The 26,650-nt window shown below is 43.9% G+C and overlaps 1 protein-coding gene across 1 annotated transcript; it reads right to left on the bottom strand.

The window, feature by feature from the left end:
* Positions 1-5,234: 5,234 nt before the first annotated feature.
* LOC121775122 (WAS/WASL-interacting protein family member 3-like) lies at positions 5,235-5,975 on the bottom strand. The gene has a single exon (XM_042172106.1). It carries the CDS (start codon positions 5,973-5,975, stop codon positions 5,235-5,237), a length of 741 nt encoding a protein of 246 aa, XP_042028040.1.
* Positions 5,976-26,650: the final 20,675 nt, after the last annotated feature.

Below are 26,650 nucleotides of genomic sequence, written 5' to 3'. Positions count from 1 at the left end.
AATTTCGACGTGGGTAGATGATTTTAAAAGAATACCTGTTGAGTTGCTAGATGATGAGTGCTTCCGAGTAGGCAGTCAGATATGAAAGAAATTATTAGGATTGGAGGATAAGAATGTGGCGGAAGATGATGAAATTGAAACAAAATTGACGCAAGCAAGGGATGACGAAGAAGAGTACAACCCGGAATGGATTGAAGAGATGGAGAAGATGATGGCAGCATATGACAAGAAGAAGGCGATTAATAGTAGCTTCGCTAGGCCATCATTTGTGTTGGATGGGTTCGATTGTCCTGACCCCTTTGCTACACAACAAACACATGGGGCAGAGGATAGTGGTGGTGGAGAGGAAAATAACAATGATGAGAGAGCACATGACGCCCAGTTGTTGATCAGCCGGGAGTTGATGATCAGCCAGGAGACATTCCAATGCACGAGCCAAGAGGTGATGATATCCCCGATATCATATCAAATGATGATGGTGTAGCCGGACTTGAAGTCCCATCTGAAATGCATACTTCAGTCGGTGCAACTGGGACATCATCAGATATGGCGGCTGGTAGGGGAGTGCTAAGCAAGACTGGGGTATCCATTAACAAACTAAACCCTTTGGTGCTCTTACTTTTGTACATTATTAACATGTTTTCAATTTTGGTGCAATTGTGTACATGCGTCTGAGACAAGAGTTGAAGATGGAGGTGGTGCAATTGTGGTAAGGAAAGATGGAGCTGGTACCGAATCTAAGAGTAAAACCCAGACAGAGAAAGCCACCAAAAAGAGTGCAGCGGTAGAGGAGAGTGTCAAGGTATTTACATCTTAAACATTACTTGCATTATATACTAGTATTGGTACATTGTTGCCACTGCATTTAGTATTACATTATATGTCTGTCTGGCTACATTATATAGGTTGTCTCCTAAATTAATTAGTTTTTTAACTCAGATACATGCCTCGGCCAAGGGGGAACACACTGAGATTCAGGCTGACAAAACAACACAACCCATTAAGGAGGGAGCTCCTAAGGGAGGGAAGGGAAAACGGTTGGTCATTCCAAAGGTGGTTGCATAACTACTGGAAAGAGGCAGAAAAGACGAGACCGATCAAGTTATATGGAAAGATAACCAATCGGGTGGATCAGTTTGCAATTGTCGTTGCGACTTGATCAAGGTGCTTCTCTCTCTTTCAATAACTATTTATAACTCCCTAACATGCATTCTACTTTAAACAGTAAGCGGCAAGTATGAGGTCGATCCCACAGAGAAGCTGGTGCGTTGAGTGTGTGTTTAGTGAACAAGGTTTTGGCTGCGGCCACGCTTTAAGTTGGGTGTTTTAAACTACTGGATTAAACTAGGCACAATGTAAACTATCTACTTGATCAAGGGACATATCATGCTGGAAAAAGTAAACTAATCAGGTAAGTAACAAACTGAAATAAATGACTTAACTACCTAAGCATGCTACGATTCTACGAGATACTTTACCATTCAACATTATGCAAGTTCAAACTTATGGATCTAGGAATTTAAGACCAAAACTAAGCTACAACAGTCAACAAGATTTCCGAAAACAAAAAACTTTGATTTAAAAACAGAATTCTGAACATATCTTGGAAAATGCGGAATACAAAACAAGAACGATTGCTTTCAACTACTTAACAACACGAAATTTAACTACGCAACTAGAACTGAAATGAAAGAAAGTGATAGATCCGAGAGATCCTCGGTCGGAAACTGAAACGGTGGCGAACGGATCTGGATTTCTCTGTCACGCTCCTTCTCACTCTTTAGCTAACCATTCTAACTCTCTAATGGAAACGGAACTAAAACTACTGATAAAGAAAAGAAAAAGATAGATAAACAGATCCTCTGGAGCTATGGCGATGCGTCTTCTATTTATAGGCTCTTCATAACAACCTCCAGCTGTGATAACAACTTTGGCAGCAATCTTCATCCTTGCTGGAATTGCGCATCTTATCCGTCGATACGTGTCCCCTTTTCTGTTTCGCCATGGTCCTTGGATAACTGATTGAGGATCGTTTTCCAGCGCATCGGCTATACGTGCCCTCTTTCTGTTTTGCACTGGTCCTCGGCTAACTGTTTGACCATCAACTTGATCAACCCACACTGTTTTCGGCCTTTTTCACCAACATGATTAGTTTGGCCTTGCTGCCTTGGTCAAGCGGCATTCCTGCACAATTAACACTCGTTTTCCGCATAAAACTGATCAAGTAGCCTACATTTTACCCTCTAAACCGATGCATGAAATAGGCCTTATCAAACTGCTCACACTTAAAACATACTTGTCCTCAAGTATTAAGAAAAAGAAAAGAAGAAGAGAATAAAAAAAATTTCAGGCATGGTTTTTCGTTTCAAGAAAGTAAAAGAAAAAGAAGAAAAACACAAGACTCAAAACATAGACACTTATTCACATAGATGCATAAAACCGAATAAACGTCCAACAATCATACCCGAGGTTGAGGTCAATCCATTTGCCAACAGCTTATGTATCCACCCTTTCACGTTCACTTGATCAAGGTGTTAGTTCGTCAAGATAGATCAAATTTAAACCAATTGTTGGATTCACTCAGTCATTCATTTCTCACCAGAGATGTTAGGACTATTTACTCAGTAATTGCTGCACATTTAATACCTCTGGTCTTACGGCACAAGATAGTTCCTTAAAGTCTTTGTTTGGTTGTAATGGGGCTTAGGGTAGTAATGTGTTTAGGTAAAATCCTAGTGGTTCTAGGTTAAAATTTAAAAATATAAACTGGAAAAAGTAAAATGAAAGGCACATGAGTCAAGAGACCAAGATCTGAACAACTTTACCGGATCAAGCTGGGTTCACTTCTTTACCACTTGACAGCTCCCTTGGTCAAGCTATGACCTTAGCTTTTAACTGGGTTAGGTTACAAACTTTTTTTTCCTTGATCAACCTAACTTTTTTATTTGATCAACTCGACTAATTGACTTGATCAACCTGGCTACCCATTTATTTCGATCCCTCTATCGCTATTCCCTTTTCTTTTGAAATAGTCAATCTCTTGGCCCCTTTTTCTCATGTGTTTATAAAATGTAAAAATTTGGGTTTAGGGTTTCAAAAGACGAGTAAAAGTGTATACCGGCTCAACTTGGTTACTAAGGGGTGCTTTGTTTGATGAGGCGAGTTTGTGAAACGAAAGAAAAAAGGCTCAAATGGTTAAGTCCTAATGCCTTTAGTCCTTACTACTTGTGCAATTTTCATCTAAATATCAAAAGGCAGCCTCTCATTTTTTTGTAAAAATAGTAGAAAGTGTTCTACTTTGACTTATAACTCACAATTTAGAGAGGCTTCACAGAAGTATTTAACTTGAACATTTCCATCATACTTACGTCATCCAAACTGATCAAGTTGAGGAATCAAGTTCCACATGTAAACATGTTGTATCCTTTTTCTAACTCTTCCCCAGGCATTCATGTCTTTCATTTACTCAATTTCAAGCATACTGCTCTAAATTAATTCTATCAGTTTGTTTGTTTTTTTATTAAATTTGACATGTGTAATTTCAATTAGGCTAACCCTCCCCCCTCTCACTGCATATTAGCTCGCCCTCGAGCGACTCGATGAAGTGGAAAAATGGTTAGGCAACGGCACAGGTATAACAAAAACCAAGTAAAACTTCTCACACTTAGACCAGACACTGGGCTAAGTGGGAAAAGTGCCCCAAATCAAAATCATGCCGAAAACAAGAAAAACAAGAGTAAAACAAGAACACATATTCAAGAAAAAGAACAAGAAATCCATAAACTTCTCACACTTAGACCAGACACTGGGCTAAGTGTGAAATGGATAAAAACATAGTAATTACAGACCAAAAACAAAAATAAACACAGAAATTGTTTTGAAACTGAAACGAGGTGGGCCTGGTAGGAGCATGGCATGCCTTCCTTGTGGGGAGCAAGTAGAGAGAGGTGGTGGGTGCCTTGTGCTTGGTTGTCGTGCTAGGGAACTGCTGGATCACGCACTGCCTCCAGCAGCCTCTCCATGATAGTCCCAATCATGTTCATCTGCACCAGGTGGGCTTGATAGTTCTCCACCAACTGCGCCATCATCTGCTCCATGCACAGCTTCCAGTCGGCGTCTCTCTGGGCAGCCTCCTCCGTTCGCTCAACCCTTGGGGTGGCCACTATCGCTAGTTTGGGCCTTTGATGCTTGCTCGGGGCTGGCTGGGCATTCAGTATGCCTCTGCCTTGATTCCAGCTGACCTCTTGATTGCTCACGCTGGCCGGTAGTATAGAAATGGAACCTCCCCTGTCGTCCCTTCACCAACACCTGTATTCTGAAAAGGTAATCAAGGTCAAAAAGTTCAGTCGGAGGGCAACGAAGGGGGTGCCGTACACTCTCCTAGTTCTCCAAATTCCAGTTTCTTCTTAAGTAGGCTCCAAGGAGGTGGCACACATTAAAGTGGCGTGCCGGGCGTGTAGCGATCTGATGAATCGAATTAGCCAGCCAGAACCCAAGTTGGAGCTTCTGCTGCTCCTTCATAAACCACATAAAGTAGAGTTCGACCAAGGTGATCATCGCGGTGGTGTTGGCTTGGCCCAATAGATTGCAGTCAAGGTAGACTTGAGCGATGCGGAGGGCAAGGTCAGCAATGCGGTTCCCCCTGGACTCAGACGCCTTGAACACTGGAGCATGATTGTGGCTGATAGCTTGCCAGGCTGCCTGCTGGTCGAAGTCCGCCTTCTTGTTTGGGAGGCCTATGTCGCGCCCAAACCATTCACCGTTGGCCACCTGATCATTGCTGTAGAGCCCCATACGAATGGAGAACACATTAAGGCTCATTCTTTGCTGGTGGCCAAACACCCTAAATGAGATGCTCCTGGCATCGAGGTCGGTTTCTCCAGTGAACCGGAAGGAGGTAAAGAACTCCTTGGCTAGAACCTCTGGAACAAGGGTTGCATCGATCTCTAAGAGGTAAAGAACTCCTTGTTCAGCATAGTTCCGGCTCCCAAGTCTGACTGCTTTCTTCATTATCATGGGGCGGTGGGGGAGCTGCTTGATTAGCTTCACGAATTAGTATCCCCTGGTTGACAGGGCGTGTTCTCTTGGGGGAAGGCTGGGCCATCTCCTTCCCCTTCCTCTTCTTCTCCCTCCATAGCTGGCTGTCATCCACAACCTCTTCTTCATCGATAAGGTGCCGCACACGGCTCGGCCTTTGGTGTAACTGCTCCTCCTCCCTTTCGAGGAAGGGTTCATCATCTAACATCCTCAGGAAGTTCAAGTCTGCCCCTGCTCTGAAGCAAGATGTCGCTGGGGAGGGGTTGTCGGATCTCCATGTCGTTGTCAATATCCACCGCTTCAATCGGCTCTGGCTCTTGGGTCTGGTTGGAGTTAGAGCCTCCGCCACTCGATGGTGATGGGATATTAAAGGCATGGGCGCCGTCTTCTTCTCTAGGGCTAGCTCGACCAGTCTCCTCGACTGGCATCTCGACGTTTGCCCCCTCCAGCCTCGAGGTAGGTATGCCATCGGCGGGGTGAACAATAGGCTGCTCAACGTCCTCCCCCTTTTCCATAGCATCAAGGTCTTCTGCCGGTACAATATCTCCACTGTAGTTGTCCACTAAATCCATTGGGTTAGATATGGGCTTGTGGGATTTAGGAGAGGGAGGCGGACTTTGTGTTTTGGGATGAGAAGTTGGGATTTGGGCTTCGGGAGTAGGAACTGGGTTTTGAGATCTGGGGAACACCAGATTTGCTTTGAGGAGGGCGAAAGCCGTCGCGGCGTCTGTCCCTATCGGTAGGCTGTCTAGGTGCCTCTCCAATTGCTCCGACAACCGCAGATCTACTGTTGGAAGTGGGGGAGGTGGAGCGGCAGTGCTAGGGTTTACAGGCGGTGCCGCCGAGGCTGGGACGGAAGTCCGTCGTCCACTGCCTCTGATACCGGAACTGACGTTCCTTGAGGAGATAGCTTGGTCGCTGGCTCCGTTCTTCTTCATTTTGCTGGTAGTTGTGGATTTTTCATTGAAATCGGTGGCGATTTGGGCTAAGGATCCTGCAATTTGAGAGAGAGAAAAATCGAGAGAGAAATTTGGTTAAGGTTAGCGTGTGAGGGAAAAAGTGAAGGACGTTTAAGATAAAACCCATTTAATTTGAAAAAACGACGGTTGGCTTCCCACGACGTTTCATATATTAGGCGCGTCAGCAATCAAGCGCGCCTTTTCATTTCCCTGCCTTGACCAAGCCACTGCATTAGACCACAAAACAAATCTAGAATCCAACTGATCGTGTGGACAAGGAAATCCAGATGAATACTCAAGGAATAACCACTTGTTCCGTTGAACTCAAGATTTTGAAAATGTACTTTTCTTTTTATATTTTTATGCTTTTTAGTTGTTTAACTTTAATAAAGAGAAGAAACATATTTACACTAAGTTACCAAGGAGTCGACTGAGTGCCCTTAGGATGTCACTTGATCAGTTATCAATTTGTAATCCACATTTAGCTCGATCAAGCAGACTACCCAAAGGATACCCAGTTAACTCCTTTTACCTGTTGATCAGTGGAAAGATTCAGGTGTAAGAAGTTGAATTTCTTCCACCACGCATACCTTATTCCCGTCTCTGTAGGGCTTCACCTGATGACCATTCACCAAGAAGGAAGACGAATCAGGGTCGCTTCCTTGGAGTTCGATTGCTCCATTCACGTGTATGGCAACTATGGTATAAGGGCCTGGCCACTTTGAGTCTGGACTGGAAGAGTAACACCTTCTGCCCCACTTTGAGCTCTTTCCTCCGGAGATTCTTGTCGTGCCACATCTTTGTTCTCTCCTTGTACCACATGGCCGAATCATATGCATCAAGGCAAAGTTCTTCAAGCTCCTGCAGCTGCAATCTCCTCTCTCCAGTGCAAGCCTCGACGTTCAAGTTCATCTCATTTATAGCCTAGAAGGCTTGATGCTCAATCCCCACCGGTAGATAGCACATCTTCCCGAACACCAGTCGGTAGGGAGACATTCCAATCGGAGTTTTGAAGGCGGTCCGGTATGCCCAGAGCGCGTCCTCCAGTCGGCGGCTCCAATCCTTCCTTGTCGGATTCACTTTCTTCTCTAGGATCGCCTTTATCTCTCAGTTGGACACCTCTGCTTGATCATTCTCCTGGGAGTGGTAGGGTGTAGACAGTCGGTGGTGGACTCCATATTTCTTCATCAGGGCTTTGATGGTCCGATTGACGAAATGAGTGCCTTGATTGGAGATGACGGCCCTCGGTACTCCATACCGGGTAAAGATATTAGACTTCAAAAATTTGGCCACCTCCCTGGACTCACAAGTCTTTGTTGCCTTCTCTTCAATCCACTTGGACATATAGTCCATCGCCACCAAGATATATAGATTCCCCTCAGATGATGGGAATGGTCCCATGAAATCCATCCCCCTGACGTCGAAAATCCTATAGACTATCACGGGGACCTGTGGCATTTCATCTCTCGGCGAGATTCCTCCAGTCAATTGGCATCGTGGGCATATCTTGCAGAATTCGTAGACATCTTTATGAAGGGAAGGCCAATAGATTCCACTGTCAAGCACCTTCCTCGCCATATTCTTTGGACCGAAATGACCGCCACAAGCTAGTGTGTGGTAGTGGACCAGTACGTCCTCTTGTTCCCACTCTGGTATACATTGGCGGATGACATGATCAGCTCCCATTTTCCACTAATATGGATCGTCCCCGTAGAAGTAGTGGGGGTCGCTCTTGATTTTCTGCTTCTGTGCTCTCGTGACCTCAGCATTTGTGGGCAGTTCGCCCATTACCAGATAGTTGGCCATATCAGCAAACCATGGCTCTCCCTGCTGTTGGATCTCCTTCCCTTGATCAACTCGGTTTATCCTCTCAAGGCTGGACTTATAGCTGGACTTCATCAGGTACAGATATTCTTCAGGGAATGCGTCACAGATGGCTTCCTCGTTATCCTCTTGCATAATTCGGCTCAGGTGACCGGCCACTCAATTCTCCGTGCCCTTCTTGTCTACTGCCTCCTAGTCAAATTCTTGCAGCAGGATCACCTAACTAATCAAACGCGGCTTCGACTCTTTCTTGGTCAGGAGGTATTTCATAGCCGCGTGATCTGTGTAAACAATCACCTTTGAGCCCAGCAAGTAGGGTCTGAATTTTTTGAAGGTGTAGGCCACTAACAGCATCTCCTTCTATGTAGTGTTATAGTTCTTCTGTACTTGGTTGAGAGTCTTCGAAGCGTAGAATATGATATAGCTCTTCCCATTCATTCTTTGGCCCAGAACCGCTCCCACCGCGTAGTCGCTTGCGTTGCACATCACCTCTAAAGGGTGACTCTAGTTGGGGGCGCGGATAATTGGCGCACTGATCAATCTGTCCTTCAAGATCTGAAAAGCGGCTATGCAGGAATCGGAAAACTCAAACTCTGCATCGTTTTGGAGCAGTCTCGTCAAGGGCTGAGAAATCTTTGCAAAGTCTTTGATAAAGTGTCTGTAAGAGCTCGCATGGCCCAGAAAAGCCCGGATTTTCTTATGATTAGTTGGGTATGGAAGCTTCGCAATAACAACCACCTTGGCTTGATCAACTTCAATCCCTCTGCTTTACACAACATGGCCCGGTACGATGACCTCAGTCACCATGAAGTGGCACTTCTCAAAGTTCAAGACCAGGTCCTTCTGTCGACATCTCTCCAGCACTCTGTTCAGGCTATGGAGCCCTTGCTCAAATGTGTCCCCATAGACGGTAAAGTCATCCATGAAGATCTCAATGCAATCTTCTAACAAGTCAGAGAAAATGCTCATTATGCATCCCTGGAAGGTACCTGGGGCATTGCAGAGTCCGAACGGCATGTGAATGTGGTCTTCTCTTGATCGTCTGGATTTACCGCAATTTGGAAGTACCCGTCAAGGAAACTGAAGTATTGCTTACCGGCTAATCTCTCAAGCATTTAATCAATGAACGACAGCGGGAAATGATCCATCTTTGTGGAAGCATTCAGCTTCCTGTAATCTGTGCATATTCTCCATTCAGTGACGGGCCTCGTAGGAATCAGCTTGTTCTTCTCGTTTTTCACCACTTGGATTTCACCCTTCTTTGGCACCATGTGAACTGGACTGACCCATTTGCTATCCGGAATTGAGTAAATAATTCCGATGGAGACCAGCTTGACTATCTCCTTGAGCATTTCCTCCCTCATATTAGGGTTGAGCTTGCGCTGCTGATCACGGTGGGGCTTGGCTCCTTCCTCCAGCCGGATGTGGTGCATGCATAGATCTGGGCTAATTCCCACCAAGTCCATCAATTTCCATCCGATCGCCTTCTGATTATGCCTAAGCACCTCCAGCAATTGCTCTTCCTGCCTCAGGGTCAACTGGTTGTTGATAATTACTGGCAGTGTTTCCTTCTCTCCCAAGTAGGCGTACGTCAAATGCACTGGAAGCGGCTTCAATTCTTTTGCTGGCGTGGGTACTTCAGTCGGCAGAGGATTCTCGTCTGCTTCTTTTCTCAGTGGAGTGGCTTGATCAGGCAGCTTCTCGACGCTTGACAGTTGAGCTCTCCCGCTTGACCCAGCTGGCCGAGTCGCTCACAGAAATCCATCACCGCCTTCACGATGGCTTGATCATCCATCTCGCCCACTTTCATAGCGTCGTACCAGTCAGCGACTTCTTTCTCAATTTCTCCGTCTGCTGCAGAGTCTATGAATTGTCTTTGTAGGAACTCCTCTTCTAGATACTCTTGCACCAGAGGCTCGACTGTGTCTACTGAGTGCACGTTCTCACTGTCCCTCGGCCTCTTCATCGCTTCATCGATGTTGAACGTGAATTGTTCTCCATTGAAGTTAAGACTGGTCGTCTATTTGCGGAAGTCGATTATTGTGCTAGCTGTAGATAGGAACGGTCTCCCCATTAAGACTTGAAAGAGCAGGTTTGTGTCAGGTGTCGTGTCGAGCATAGGATGTATCCTACTGATCAGGATGGAACCCCAGCTATGCCTGAACCTGGTATCAATAATTCCTCAACCCACTTCTACTGACTAGTATAGTGGACGTAAGGGTCGAATCCCACATAGATGAATGCGCTTTGGGAATTGTGGTGATATTCTGGAGAGGTTTGGTTAGCTACCACGCTTTGGGTTGAGACTTATCTAGGCTGGAATTTAAGATGGTACTCTACTGACTAGAAGGTGTGAAAGATGTTTGACAGGCATTTGTGTACGTGAGAGTGGGGAACATGATGTTTAGGAATATGTGGAAGGTACGAGTTTAGGTAGTTAGGTGACTAGGCATACAGATCTGAAAAGTAACAGCTGAAAAGTAAATGACAAAAGTAAAAAGTGGTTAAAAAAGCAAAAATGGTCCCAAAGTTGGATGGAGATGTTACCTTCTTCAACATGAATCAAATCAGATCAGCGAATCCATAATTATCACCATAGAAACACAGATTAACAACTTCATGAACACAGATCTACAATTAAAACCTCAAATCAAAAGATCAAATACCGAAACTGCAACTAAACTTACTTGGTGACATGCAAGGTGACAGAAATCACGTAAACTAGGCTTTCACACTTACCATTTCAGATCTTAAATCTAACAGCTATCTAGACTTGCAAACTCAGAGAGATTAACTACAGAAATGAAAACATGCGATTCAACACTGAAAATTACCGTAACGATTAGATCTAAGCTATCTAGGCAGAAAAGAACGAAATCAAACAAGAACCGATGCACAAAAACCAACTTCATATCATAGAAACGTTGGATCACAACTAAGACTTCAAAGTAAGCAAGTATTGAAAGTGCAACAAATCCAACGTAAGAAAACAAAGTGCGATTAACTAAGAAAGCAATAAAGATTGTTTTGCCACTCTGGGCGATGAAACTGTTAACACTACGAAGCATGCTGACTGGAACGAGAGAATGGAACTCCGGCGAACTGATGATCTTCAAGTGACCATGGCTGTGTCGAGGAACGAGAATATGAAAGATAATGCTGAAGGATTGATCTACCGAAGAGAGATTGCTAACTAAGTGTAGGAGTTGATGAACTAATTGATGATGATTCTCTCTCCAAGTGGCTTCCTTTTATAGGGAGGCCTCCCTTGATTTTTAGGGTAGACTTCAAACATGAAATGACTCTTTTGCCCTCTTGCTTGCGGCTAATCTTCCCAGCTATCTTTCTTCTCCATCTCGAGCCTTTTTAGCATGCATACTGGTCAGGATAGCAACATCCTGACGCCCTTTTTACCTGAATTCTCCTAACATTCCCATACTGGCTAGAACACTTCCCTGCACACTTTAGCAACTGTTTTGCAAATATATTCCACTTATGCACATTATACTGACCAGTAACCAAGGCCTAGAATACGACTTATCAAACTGCTCACACTTACCACATGCTTGTCCTCAAGCGTGAAGAATAAACAAAAGAAGTAAGTTGAATTCTAGCTTGGTTACTCCCCTGACCGACTCTATCCTACCTAGACCCTAAACTATCGCGCAAAGAAAAACACATAAGCACGGACACATACACATAAACAGAACTAAAAACACTTAAACACATTAACACACTAAACACAGTAATTGGGCTATATTTTCAACCATCCCTCCCCTTGGGATTAGGTGCAATCCGGCCTTAGACAGCCTTGAATTTCCGCCGCCCCCCTTTCCTTCCCAGTCAGTACATCCGCTTGTCAAGATCACCCACACTCTCGGCTTAACACTAGATTCTCCCAGTCGCTCACTCCTCACTGGGGATGTTAGGACTGTATTCTCTCATAGCGCTGAACCACAGATGCTTTGGACTTAGATCTCACGTGCGGCTACCGAAGGTCTTTAAGGCTTGTAACGGGGCTATTGGCTTGTAGTGTTTGGGTGGTTGTTCCTAAGGCTCTAAGGTTCAAAAATCTCTATCTTATTTCGATGTGGGGGAGCTGTGTGCGCTCAGGCTCTTGGCCGTCATCTCTGCTTGGCTGGACTTTTTCTGATGTTGATGCCCAACTGGTCAGTAGCGTCGTGTGGCTTCGCCACCCTTATTCCTTCTCATTTTTGTGTGATCAAGTGTTTTCGACCATTTTCTTCACATTTTTCTTCTTTCCTTCTTATTATTTTTTTGGACCTGGAATGACTTCCTGGTCGATTTTCTCCTTGCTTCTCAATTCTTTTCGCTCTAGTTTGTTTCTTTATTGTATGTCCTTCTGGCCAGTTACCTCCTTGCCTTATGCCTTGCACACACACAATTCCAGGGGCTAGGGGTTATATCTGGGTATATATGGCTAGAAAGCGGGTTCTAAGGGTTGGAATATATATATATATATATGTATATAATTTTTTTTTTCGGATAACACCACATCATATCATATTTTCGGATAAATAAAGAGGTTTGAATACACAATCACCCTTGTCAACGACAACCCAAGTCAGCCTTCCACAAAAACATATTACCATGCATGCCCTATCGTTTCTTTCACCGTTCTCTCAAAATTACCCAACCCAACGTTCGTCACAAAGATGGAAAAACACACCATAGTATATTTCGACGTATCTCACGCGATCACATCATTAAACACGTTCCTTGGATATACATGCATCATATAATACTTTTAAACATGAAAATAAATATCCTTTTATCAAAGTAGAAAACTGGCAGAACTGCGCGACCGTTTTATAAAAATCACTAAAAATTCACTCGACCTCATATGAAGCTAAATTTTGGTCACAACATAGAATACACATTCAAGTTCATCCTGACAAATTTTCACACTGAAATCACGTCGTTTAGTCAGTCAAATCAATAATTAAACTCTCTAGTTGGAACATAAAATTTCTAACAGTACTGCGCAGTTCATTTGAAAACTTTACCATAAATTCATCCAAAGCCTAAAAAGGCTGAAAATTTTACACGACTTAGAAGACACTTTAAATATTCATATAGTTCAAGAATCACATCAATCGGAGGTCATTTGGTCTGTCAAAAAGAAAACGAAACATTCTTGGCGAGAACACAAGTTTCTGGCAGATTTGCGCAGTCAACTTCAAAAAATTATTAAAAATTCATTTTTCGATAAACAGGGCTGAAATTCAAACGAGACATTGAAAACACCTTGATGTTTACTCAGTAAAAATTTCATATCAAAATTCGTTCGTTTGATGAGTCAATTACAGATCAGAAGCTACTGGTCGAACATCACAGATAACAGACACACAATTTCTAAATTAGGGTTTCCTTCTCAAGCATCCAAACACCAATTCTCATGCTTATAACACACAATCATGCTTGATAAGACTCTCTTAAACACGTTTGCCCATAAACTCACATCATTCACCAAAGATTCAAATCAAACTTCACAAAATTGCCTACAAAACGCATACATAAATGCAAACACAAATTCCCACCGATTAATTTTGCGATCTATGATTCCTACACTCACTATATGCATGTAGGATTCAAGAACAAGGATTAAATGGAAAGATTGAGGGAAAGTGAATCAAATATACCTTTCTTGATAAAAATGAATCGGTAGAAATAAGAATTGATGCGATTCGTCGGAAACCCTTGAAAATCAACTCCAACGGATGCAAGAACAAAGATGAGTAGAGGATTTTTGGAGAGGATGAAGAGATGGAGGGAGAAAACGTGTGGGAGGGGGAGAGGGAGGAGGAAAAAGGCGTTGAAATAATGGGGCTAGGGTTTGGTTTCTCCCTTTTATATTCTAGAATTAATCCTCCACTTAAATAAACAAATAAAAAGAAATTGTGGAGTGAAATGGGGAAAAAAGGGGCGTGTACTAAAGAGAGTATTTAAAAAAATTAATATTTAAATCCTTAATTAAATAGGAATAGGATTTAAATTTGGTAATTTCTTGTAGGAAAAGACTCCTACAAAATAGGTAACAAATAAATTAATCCCACAAGGTAATTGAAAGGTATAAGGGATGAAAATTTAAGGGTCTTAAAGATGGAAAGAATCAAAGTACCATTTAAGTCTACAAAGTAATTTATTCTCCCAAGTATAAGAGAAATTCGAAAATTCCAAGGAATGGGGCAAGGGTCGAAAATCATGGAGAATAAATTAGGAATATTTTGGTTTTGGATTTAATTTGGATAAATATCCCAAAACAATTAATTAAATCCAAGAAAGAAGATATTACTTCCAATAAATAGAAAGACCGAAAAGAATTCGAATAAAGTGGCTGGCACAAATATGCATGATCCTATTTAATTAAATCCCCCCATTGGAAAACATATCATATTATTCCACATAACTCTCAACCATTAATTTCACATCGTTAACACAATCACATAGAAATCAATTTCCAAAAAATACATTTCCAAATCAACATCCACATTAATAAAACGAAAATAAGCCATCAAATAAAAAAAAGTCAAAAATTTTCCTGGGTGCTACAAAAGTTGTTCCACTTTAGGCTTTTAACTCACATTTTAAGAGGGTTTTTGTGTTTTGGCTCTAAGTGTGAGCTTTTCTCTTATACTCGCATCATCTATACTGACTAGGACATACTAAGGGGGTGGTTTCCATTTTCCAGCATGTCTTATCTCCCTCAATTCCCCTCACCGCCAGTTTGAGACAGTTGAGTTTTAAGCCCAATCAAATAAAAATAAAATAAAAAAAACTAGACCTAGACACTACACAAACACTTACACATAGATAACACAAATGCACACATGTCATACTTGCCAGTGCATTCCCCCTCCCACTTCACACGTGTCTGCCCTCAGATGAGGCTGTGAAGTGGAAAAAGGTAATGGCCAGTATGACTGACACACAGACATTCCAAAACACAACAAGACATACGTATACTAAAAACTTCTCACACTTAGACTATATAATAGGCTAAGTGTGAATTGACATGCATACGAAAAAAGAAAACAGAAAACACAAACACATGCGCCAAAAATGGCAAACCCTTTACTTCTCACACTTAGACTATTGCGTAGGCTAAGTGTTATGAAAGGGGTTTGCTCACATACTACGCAAATTATACTACCTAAAAACACAGCAAAACACAATTAAAATACGAAAAACTAAAAACTGAAAATAAAAAGAAAACTAACTGGTCAGTATGGTTGGTCTCTTGTTCCTCCTGCTCCTTTGCGGGGCAGGTTGTGGTGCAGGTGGTTCTTCCGGTTGTGCCTCCTCATTCTCGGACTACTTGTTCCCAGATTCTGCCGACTCTTCGGCATCTCCTTCTCCTGATTCCTCTCCGTCTGTCTCGGGTCCTTGTGATCTGACTTCCTGGCCTCCATGGCCGCTTGTTCCAGCTTCTCGTACTAACTTCCCAGCAGCTAACTCTTTCAAGATTCCTTCCATTACGGTAGTCAGGCGAGCCAATTCTGTCCTAGCTTGTCTATTCTCTTCAGCCAACTCCTCCACTGCCTTCTCTAACCTCTCCTATCTCTGCTCATGATCTTGGGTACCCGGATGTGCTGCAGATCTCCCCGTCGGTATAGCTTCTTCTCCCATTGCATAGAAACGCGGTACCCCTTGTCTCATGTACACAGTGTTCGTTCAGACAAAGAACAGTGTATCAAACAGACCAGGAGGATCCACCATGATCTGGTCGGATAAGTCTTCGGCTTCCGTGATGATGATGTTATTTCGGACGAACATTCCTAAGATATTGCAGAGAGTAAGATTTCTCACCGGGTGGGTTGCAATAAGATGACACTGATACGCTGTCCAGAAACCAAGATGTAACCTCCTTCCGCGCTTCGCGCACCACAGTAGGTATAACTCTGTCATTGATGTTCTTACTGTGGAGTTTGACTGTCCAAGCAAATTGAAGTCCAAGTGGAGCTGGACTAAGCGTAGAATTGGGTTATTGAAATGGATTGAGCGAGAAAGAGTGGATGCAAATTCCCCAGAAGCCGGGTGAGTCAACTCTTCCCAGGCTTCATGAGGTTCGAAATCAACATGCCTACGAGGGATTCTCCGCTCCCGGCTCCTCTAGTCTGGCCCAATCGCTTCCTCCAAACTGCATATTCCCAACCTTACAGTCCACTCGATCAAATTCATACTTATTTCTCCACCAAACAACCGGAAACATATCGAGACCTCATCCAAATCTGTAGTTACCCGAAATCTGAAAGTAGTAAAGAACTCTTTTGCTAGCCTTACACTGATATTCGGGTTTTCATTCTCCAACAACCATTCGAATCCTAACGCATGCAAATACGCGAGAAACTGCTCGTGGGCACCCAATTCATCTAAAGAGGGAATATGAAGTACCTTTCCGCTTTTAACCTGCTTACTCCCTTCATCCTTGCCATCAAAAACCTTTTGCAGCTTCTTAGAGTCGAATAACTTCATTTCCTCCACCATATCATCGGTAAGGTCCACTGTCCAGCGCCGGTATCTCAGTCTCTCTACCGGAGGGTGCACTAGCTCCCGATGATCGTGCGGGAGTTGTTGCCCACTGCACTCCTCATTCTCCAAAGATATGTCGCTATCTGAGTCTGACTCTTTACTGACAGCGTATTCGCTATCACTCTGTTCCCTGCGGTTTGGTGAGGTTCTCTGAGCGGCTTCAGTTATGACTACACCAGTATTGACTGTGCGCTGCCTCTTGCTGCTGGGCTTCTTCGTGATAGGGGCTTTCCCTTTTTGCTTCCTTTCTTCTTGATATCTGGCTTCCTCTCCATCATCCTCGTCTTTATCTTCTTCGGGTTCCTTCTCATCTTGTGTTGAACACTGATCCTGGGCAGTAGGACTGGTCTCCTTGTGGCCTACTGATCTGGATGCGAGGTCCAGACCCTCAGCCATCCCGTCAGCCTCTTCACCTTGGCCACTCAGCGTTGGAGAGACCGCTTTGGTTGCCATCGCAGTATCCTCCAAGTCAGTAGCGGATACGGATTCCTCCCCAGGTTTTGTGGGAGTGGTCCGTTCCTCATCACCTAAAACCTCTACCGGATCTGCCTCCGTGTTCGCCTTTGCCTTACTAGCTGCCCACCTTCCTAAGCATCTCTGTGACACCCTTTCAGGCTTCGGCCTCTCTGCCCTAGGGTCGCCCTTCAACACTAACTTCCTCTTGACGGCCTTCGGTTTTATCACTGGCGGTACCACTGGTTCGGGTATCTCGGTTCTTTCCACTATGTCCTCCTTCTCCGTAGGCACATCACTCTTCCCCGCCTCTGTTTGGGGGTTCACTGACTCTGGTTCTTTCTCTCCTACCCGGGCTTCTTCCACTTGGTCTACTGGCTGGTTGGATAGACCAACCGGGTTGCTCCCTGCAGTGGCTTCTTCATCTTCTCCTACTGCCCTAGATGTGAGGTTCAGATCCTCAACCATCGTGGCAGTATCATCTTCCCTCTGGTTTACTCCATCCAAAATCACCTGAAATTCGTCATCCGTCATTAGGCCTTGTTTCTTGGCCGTCTCATTTAAATCTATCTCTTCCCTCGCCGTTCCTTGAGAAACGGTCTCCACCGTCGGTGTTTTCTCTAACTCATCGCCTCCCTTCTGGCTCTTTTCCTCCTCTCTTCTTCTTGCTTCACGTTCTTCCGAGTCTGAATCATAATGGGCGGAGATGGGGTCAACCTCCATCGAATCACTTTGTTGTGGAGTTGGGGAGGGTTCCGAAGATTCTGGCGGAACGGTTACCGACTGAGATTTTCGTTCTGGTGGAATTTCGGTGGAAGTCGGAATGGAAACAGTTGGTTGTACCGTGGATTGCACATTCGGTTCAGAGAGGGCTCCTCCGGTCATACTCCCTTTTCCCCCCATTTGACTAAAACCGGCCAGCGCCGCCGTCCAATCTCTATCAGGGTCCTGCAGTCGCAAGAATTCCGCCATTGCATCCAAGGAGACCATTGTTGGTGTTTGAGGAGTAGGCTCCGGTAGTTGCGGTTCTGGTTGTGGGTTCGGTGGCCGTTCTTCCCGCGGTGGTGATGATTCTGGAGTTTCTTCCCTGCGGGTTGAAGTGGGTTTGATTTTCTTTGCCCATGCTTTCTTTCCCATGGCTTAGATCTGTGATTTTCTGTGTGTAATGTGGGGGTGTGGTATTTGTGGAGAGATGGGGAAAGATTTTTTTGCAGAGAAAAAATGGAAAAATTGAGGGTTTGTGAAATGAAAAATGGGAGAGACGGTTTAGTTATGGGGGTGGAGAAAGGGTAGTTGGGGTTTGTAACCGGTGATAGGCGGTTCCAGGTTGGCTTTGGTTAGTGTGAGGGACGGTTTAGCTAGCGGTCTCCTGATTGGATGTCGCCCGTCCTTTCACTGCACCACGCGCCCCTTTTCAGTCGCTGCCCGCCTGCAAAGCTGCAGCAAGCCCCATATTCAAATTATGCCCTATAATGATTTCCCCCTATATTTTCCCAGAGTAGAAACAAAGTAAAAAGAACACTTAAATAAATTGGGGAGTTTCACCAAAATGGTATTCTGATGGTCAGTACGTACTCCCAATTAACATTTGAGGTCCTAAAAATATTTTTGGGCTTTCTTAAATTAACTAGCATGCAAAGGTTCAAATTAATTAACTACCACATATGTACCATATTTACATCTTCCTTAGAAAAATTGGAATTCTACTTTGCCAGCATATGTACATTACGCTAAAAGGAGCTAGCCCAGTGGAATTCCAATCCCCATCCTACCGGTCAGTATGAAACTTGAGTATGTGGTTGCAGTGGGATCTCATCCACTACAGCCACATCACTATTGGCCCTAAATACCTTCAGCCTATGCCCATTCACAATAAAAGGTTCAGAGTTAGGAAGACTCCCTGAAATCTCCACTGCTCCATTAGAACGGAGTGCGGTGATGACATAAGGCCTTGTCCACTTCGACTTGAGCTTTCCAGGCATGAGCTTCAGTCTCGACTGGAAGAGTAGTACTTTCTGCCCCACATGGAGATCCTTGGTCCTCAGATTCCTGTCGTGCCACAATTTGGTTCGCTCTTTGTACCACATGGCTGAATCGTACGACTCCAATCTGAGTTCCTCTAACTCTTGCAATTGTAGCTTCCTTTCCTCTTCACAGGCTGTAGCATCCACATTTACTTGTTGTACTACCCAGTATGCTCGGTGCTCGATTCCAACGGGTAAGTGGCACATCTTTCAAAAAACAATTCGGTACGGGGACATTCCTATGTGGGTCTTGTAGGCTGTGCGATATGCCCATAGAGCATCCTCTAACCTCATACTCCAGTCTTTCCTGGAAGGATTGACGGTTTTCTCCAGAATCTTCTTTATCTCTCGGTTAGAGATCTCGGCTTGACCATTTGCTTGCGGGTGGTAGGGGCTGGATAATCTGTGGTGCACACCGTACTTCTTCATCAAGGCTTCGATGGTGTGGTTACAGAAGTGGGTGCCTTGATCGGATATCATGGCCCTTGGTACTCCGAATCGACTGAAAATGTTACTTTTGAGGAACTTGGCTACCTCCCTTGCTTCACACGTGCTCGTGGCCTTGGCCTCTACCCATTTGGAGACGTAGTCAACTGCTACTAAGATATATAAGTTCCCATACGACGAGGGAAAAGGCCCCATGAAATCCATTCCCCATATGTCGAACAACTCACAAACAATGATCGGGACTTGCGGCATTTCATCTCGCGCTGATATTCCACCGGTCAGTTGACAATGCTCACAACTTCTACAAAACTCGTGGGCATCTTTGTTGAGGGCTGGCCAATAAAATCCGCTATCCAGAATCTTTCTCGCCGTCTTCTTGGGACCGAAATGTCCTCCACATGCCAAAGAGTGGCAATGCGTCAATACGTCCCTATGCTCCCAGTCAGGAACGCATCTTCTTATCACTTGATCGGCTCCTACCCTCCAAAGATATGGGTCGTCCCAAAAGTAGTATTTCGACTCACTCTTAATCTTCATTCTTTGAGCTTTGGTGACGTTCGACACTTCTGGAAGCACCCCTGAAACGAGGTAGTTGGCTAGGTCCGCATACCATGGCTCCTGCCCTACTTTTTCCTTTCATTTCTCTATCACATCCTGGCCAGTAAGCTTTATCACTTCTTCCCAGTCAATTTTTCTGGCGGCGAAAATAACTTCACACAAGTGTTCTTCCGGGAATCGATCTCTCACCTCCTAGCTATTCCCATCCTGCTCAAATGGTTTGCAACCTTATTCTCAACCCCTTTTTTGTCTTCCACCTCCCAATCTAACTCTTGTAACAAGAGTACCCATCGGATTAAGCGGGGTTAGGATTCTTTCTTGGTAACCAGTTACTTAATGGTTGCATGGTCAGTATAAACGATGACCTTTGACCCCAACATGTACTGCCGAAACTTCTAGAATGAATACACCACGGCTAGTATCTCCTTCTCAGTGGTATCATAATTCTTTTGGGCTTGATTTAAAGTTTTAGACGCATAGAAAATCACATACCTTTTTCCTTCGATCTTCTGACCCAGAACAGCTCCCACTGCATAGTCGCTGGCATCACACATCACTTCGAACGGATGATCCCAGTCAGGAGCCCGGATAATCAGTGCGGATATCAGCTTCTCCTTGAGCAAGTTGAAAGCAGCCTTGCATTGATCATCAAAATTGAATTCCACTTCGTTTTGGAGAAGTCTGGTAAGGGGTTGGGCAATTTTGGCGAAGTCTATAATGAATCGGCGATAAAATCCCGCGTGCCCCAGAAAACCCCTTATTTCCTTCTGGTCAGTAGGAAAAGGTAGTTTGGAAATGACGTCCACTTTGGCTTGATCCACCTGGATACCCCTCTCTGACACGACGTGTCCTAGGACGATGTCTTCCGTGACCATAAAATGACACTTCTCAAAATTCAAGACTAGGCTCTTCGCTTGACACCTCTCCAAGACTATATCCAAATGATGAAGGCATGAGTCGAAAGAGTCCCCGTAGACTGTGAAGTCATCCATGAATATCTCTATACACTCCTCGATCAGATCGGAAAATATGCTCATCATGCATCGCTGAAATGTTCCCGGAGCGTTGCAAAGACCGAATGGCATGCGTCTGTACGCATAGGTTCCAAACGGGCAGGTGAAGGTAGTTTTATCCTGGTCTTCAGGATTCACGTAAATGTGAAAATACCCGCTGTACCCATCCAAAAAACAAAAGTACTTCTTCCCAGCCAGTCGCTCCAACATCTGATCGATGAATGGTAGAGGGAAATGGTCTTTCCTGATCGCGGCGTTCAGCTTGCGGTAGTCTATGCACATCCGCCAACCAGTGACTAGCCTTGTCAGTATCAGCTCATTCCTCTCATTTTGAACCACCTGAATCCCAGACTTCTTGGGGACCATGTGCACAGGGCTGACCCACTCGCTATCGGGCACCGAGTAGATAATCCCTAATGACATCAACTTCAAGATTTCCTTCAATATTTCCTCCCACATGTTGGGATTCACATTCCTCTGCGAATCTCGATGTGCCTTCGCCCCTTCTTCTAGCCTAATATGATGCATGCAGACGTCAGGGCTTATTCCCACCAAATCCGTAAGGCTCCATCCAATTGCTTTCTTGTTCCTGCCTAGAACGGTCAGTAGCTTTGCTTCTTGCTCCTTTGTCAGGCTACTGCTTATGATCACCGGATATGAATTTTTCTCCCCGAGAAAGGCATACTTCAGGGTTGCTAGTAACTGCTTCAATTCAACTTGTGGGAGAAGTGTATCTGCTGGTAGAGGGTTCCTTGCAGCATCCCCTTCCTTCTCTAATTCTTCCTCTGAAAATTCATCTGTACCGACTGGTAGCTTAGCCCCTGCGGCTCCAATAAATTCTGATTTCTGGCAGAAGTCCTTAATAGCTCCTTCTATCTCCTCGTCAGTTAACCCTTGGCTATTGATCAGTTCACACCATGCAGCTGCTTCTACATCAGCTTGCCCATATACATCTAAAGTTTGGAGTTTCTCCTGTAATAATTCAGTCTCAAGAAAATCTTGGACTAAGGGGTCAATTACATTCACATAGCATAGATTTTCAGAATCGATAGGCTTTTTCATGGCCTCATTTATATCAAAGGTAAACTTCTCTCCATGAAAATCAATGCAAATTGTTCCTTCAGCCATATCTACAATGGTTTTGGTTGTCCTAAGAAATGGCCTTCCTAACAAAATACCGATAGACTCCCTAGCTTCAGACTCACCCATCTTGATCACGTAAAAATCAGCAGGATAAGTAAAATCATGTACTCTCACCAACACATTTTCTAATACACCTTCAGGACTTATGCATGATCTATCAGCCAGTTGGATCAACACCCTAGAACTTGATAACGTTACTCCCTTAAGCCGATTATAAACTGACAATGGCATAACATTTATAGAAGCTCCTAGATCACACATTGCATGCTTGATTTTTACATCTCCTATAGTTATAGGCAAAGTGAACATACCTGGGTCTGCTCTCTTGGGCGGTAGCTTTTCTTGCACAATTTCCGACACTATCCCTTCCACCATGATCTTCCCATCCTTCTGGGCTTTCCTGGCTATGAATTCTTTGATAAATTTTCCAAGCGGGGGTAGCTTCACGGCTTGGAGGAATGGTATGGTGACATCCAGCTTCCCAAAAATTGACATGTAATCCACTGGGTTTTCCTTCTTCCTCTTGGTCACGAAATGATAAGGGAATGGATTTTTCCCTTTCTCTTCTTCAACCGACTCCTCGACAGCCTTCCCAGAGTCTTTCTCGGGCACATTCTGGGCTGGAGTTTCCTTCGTCGGTTCTTTTTCCTTAGATGAGTCCACCTTGGGCTGCCTGCCTCCAATTTCACTTTTTCCTCAAGAAAAATGGATCTTGCATTTGGGGTAGAGGTTTGCGTAGTTCCTCTTCCGAGACAATGTCTCTCAATAATGTTGCTCCACTTGATTCCCCACTGGACTTCTTTGGCTTGGGCCCCTCATAGGTGGTACCGGACTGCAATGCGACCTTGCTCACGTTTGCCTTCTCAGGCACATGGACTGTAGACGGGAGTTTCCCTAAATTTCCTTTTAACTCACCCATCGAACTGGCCAGCTGGGCTAACTGCCTATTCATCATATCAATGTTCGCTTTATGCTCCTTCTGGGCATTCTGCATCCCCTGCACTACTTCATTATTGGACTACAACTCACCCTTGATGCCCTGCTGCGAAGCAAGCAATTCTCCCATCATATCCTCCATCGATCGTCTTGACCTGTTAGGATATTGGGACTGATTGGCCCTTGGTGCTGTATTACTGGAAATTTTGGTTGGGCTGAAAATTTTGAAAGTTTTGCTGGTTCTGGTTAGGTGGGTATTGGTTATACTGGCCAGGAGGGTTGTACTGGTCTTGGTGATATTGGTTCTGGTTTTGGTTTTGGTTTTGGAACTGGTTTTGGTTTTGGTTTTGGTTCTGCTGATGTTGTGGACCCTGATTAGGCTGATTCTGGTAATTGTGAAAGTTTCTCTGGTGGGGTGGTATATAAACAGGGTTCGGGTTCTGGTTTTGTGAGTTCTGGTTATGGGTTTGTTGATTCCTTCCTGACCACTTGGCCTGGTGGTTGGGATTTTCTGGGCCACGGCTGAAATTTTGGTTCGGGTGGGGGTTGTATTGGTTCTGACCTTGACCTTGGTTTTGATTTTGGCTCCCATCTCCCCATCGAAAGTTCGGATGATCCCTCCATGGTGCGTCCCGTTGTCTCCCCTGGATCCAGTGCCCACTAGAATTGTAGTAACCGACAGCATTGACTTGCTCCATATTCACAAAGTCATTTGGCTGATCATAGCTCGACCCTTGGTTCCCCTGCTCTGCACCCTTGTAGCTTTCAGTTGGGGAAGGTGGTGTCGCGCGTTCTTCTCAATCGCACCATAATACTAAAATTCATTAAAAAACCACAATAAATATTACAAATTACAAATAAAATAAAAAAAGACATAAATAAAATCCTAAAAATTAAAAATTACATAATTAAAATACTAAAAATTAAAAATTACATAATTAAAATCCTAAAAATTAAAAATTACACAATTATTGGCTAATATTACCCGGTTTGCATTGTACCGCCAAGAGACGCGCCACCAAAAGTGTAGTTTGATGTGAATTTTTTGGAGTGAAATTGGGGGTATTTATAGATGAAAGTGTGTATCTTTGGGGTAAAAAAAATTAAAAAAAATTTAAAAAGTGAAAAAAAACGGTTATAAACGGATATAATTTTTTTGGGAAGTGATTTTTTTTTATTTTTTATCAGTTTTTTAATTAAAAATTGATTTAAAAAAATAATAATAATATAAATACAACGGCTATGCCGTTGACGAATGAGGGCGCGCCATGTCAGCTGCTCGCTGGCACGGCGCTGCTCGATGCATCGAGCAGCGCCGTGCCTGCGGCGCGAGCGCAGCGTCGGCGGGTGGCGTCCGTGCCAGCGGCGCGGACCGTCGCCAGGCGCGGACCGTCGTGGCGACGGACGCCACCGTTGTGGATGCTCTAACTCGTAATATTTGATTATTTTATATTATTTATAAAACGTCGTTCAGCTATAGGACAGATTCTGCATTATCTGTTTAAAAATATTACTGTATTAATTATTTTGAAGTCCGACTCTTATTTAATTACCACAAGCGAATAATTAATCTCTAACTAATAGGAGTAGCATCAATGACCTTTTGTACTTAGCATATTTTACGGAAAATGTTTTTAAAGTTATTTGATTGTAGAAATATGTGCTGAACCAAAACACTCGGAAATTACTTTCTGGACTAAAACTTTGTACAAAAATTTAAAATATAATCCAAATACTGTATAGTTGTATTGTTTATCCGTTCTCGTGATCCTTTTTCAATTTTAAGACTATATCTAATTTTATCCAACTAAAGTCTAAACAACATTTAAGTTCATCACCATCATCAATTGTTCAGTCTTATCACATGAAAAAAATACCAAAAAGAAATATATCGAAGAGTATTCAGTATTGCATGAATTCTCAATTCATGAAAAATTAAAACACTAAAGTAGAAACAAAATTCCAATAAAGAATAGTAGGTAACACAATAAGAACTTTGTATCTAATATCCTTAGTTCCCAAGTAGATTTTATTAGAATAAATAAGTAGCTAGCAGGAGTATTGTGTTTCGTTAAACACACTAGCCAGGCTCATGATCAAATTTGTTGATTACGGAATAATACTCGATATACTAATTATGGGTAGAGTTATACATAATCTTAACTGCAAACAAAGATTACAAACTCTGTATACTTTTTAAGTACTCCATCTGTCAGCGTGAATCCACTACACATGGAGTACCATATAAATACATTTATGAGTGGCCCGCAGAGATAACACAGTTGGTTCCGGAGAGGCAGAATTGCAAAATTTGCTAATGATCGATTTTCACTACTGCCCGTGTATTTGCAAAATTCTCAGGCACAAGTGTGAGGACTTGGGAGGTGAGTTTCTGGCAGAACAGTGGGTTACGATCCTCCCCCTTAGTGGGTCACTGCGCACCTTGATTGAACACCCCACACAATATTGTCGGGCCAGGGTGTGGGGGCTCTTGGGGTCGCGCTAAGGTTACCACTGATCTAGATGAGGAATGTATCAGTTTTAGGTTGTTTGGCGAAGAGATACGGATGAGCTTGATTGAGTGGACCGTGCGTCTGGGAATGTGCAGTTTGGAGGAGGCCATAGGGCCAGAGTGGAGAAGTAGGGATCGGGGAATTCCCCGCAGACATGTGGAATTTGAGCCCCAGGAAGCTTGGGAGGAACTTATTCACCCTGATGCAGGGCAGTTCCAGTCCACTATCTCCCGCTCAGTCCATTTCAACAACCTGATTCTGCGTCTGGTACAGCTTTACCTGGATTTTAATTTGTTGGGGCAGTCGAACTCCGCGGTAAGAACATCAATGACAGATTTATACCTTCTGTGGTGCGCGAAGCGCGGAAGGAAATTACATCTAGGATTCTGGACAGCGTACCAATGCCATCTAATTGCCACCCACCCAGCGAGAAACCTCACTCTCTGCCATATCTTGGGAGTGTTCGTCAGAAACAACATCATCATCACGGAAGCCGAAGACTTATCCGACCAGATCATGGTGGATCCTCTTGGTCTGTTTGATACACCGTTCTTTGTCCGAACGAACACTGTGTACATGAGGCAGGGGATACCGCGTTTCTGTGCAATGGGAGGAGAAGCTATACCGACGGGGAGATCTGCAGCACATCCGGGGACACAAGATCAGGAGCAGAGACAGGAAAGGCAAGAGAAGGCAGTGGAAGAGTTGGCGGAAGAGAATCGACAAGTTAGGGCAGAATTGGCTCGCCTGACTAACGTGATGGAAGGAATTCTGAAAGAGTTGGGAACCGGGAAGTTAGTACGAGAAGCTGGAACAAGCGGCCATGGAGGCCAGGATGATGAACCCATGGGGACCGAGACAGAAGAAGAGAAACAAGAGGAAGGAGATGCCGAAGAGTCGGCAGAATCTGGGAACAAGTAGTCCGAGAATGAAGAGGAACAACCGAAAGAACCACCTGCACCACAACCTGCCCCGCGAAGGAGCAGGAGGAACAAGTGACCAACCATACTAACCAGTTAGTTTTCTTTTTATTTTCAGTTTTTAGTTTTTCATATTTTAATTGTGTTTTGCTGTGTTTTCAGGTAGTATAATCTGTGTAGTATGTGAGCCAACCACTTTCATAACACTTAGCCTATACAATAGTCTAAGTGTGAGAAGTAAAGGGTTTGCTATTTTTGGTGCATGTGTTT

This window comes from Salvia splendens, chromosome 2, assembly GCF_004379255.2.
Source record: "Salvia splendens isolate huo1 chromosome 2, SspV2, whole genome shotgun sequence".
Lineage (NCBI taxonomy): Eukaryota > Viridiplantae > Streptophyta > Magnoliopsida > Lamiales > Lamiaceae > Salvia > Salvia splendens.
Note: the sequence above shows the minus strand (reverse complement) of the source record. Positions and strands in the feature narration are given on the sequence as shown.

Bases quoted from the DNA above. Each gene is read 5' to 3' on its own strand.
- LOC121775122 (XM_042172106.1), bottom strand. From the start codon at position 5,975: ATGAAGAAGAACGGAGCCAGCGACCAAGCTATCTCCTCAAGGAACGTC.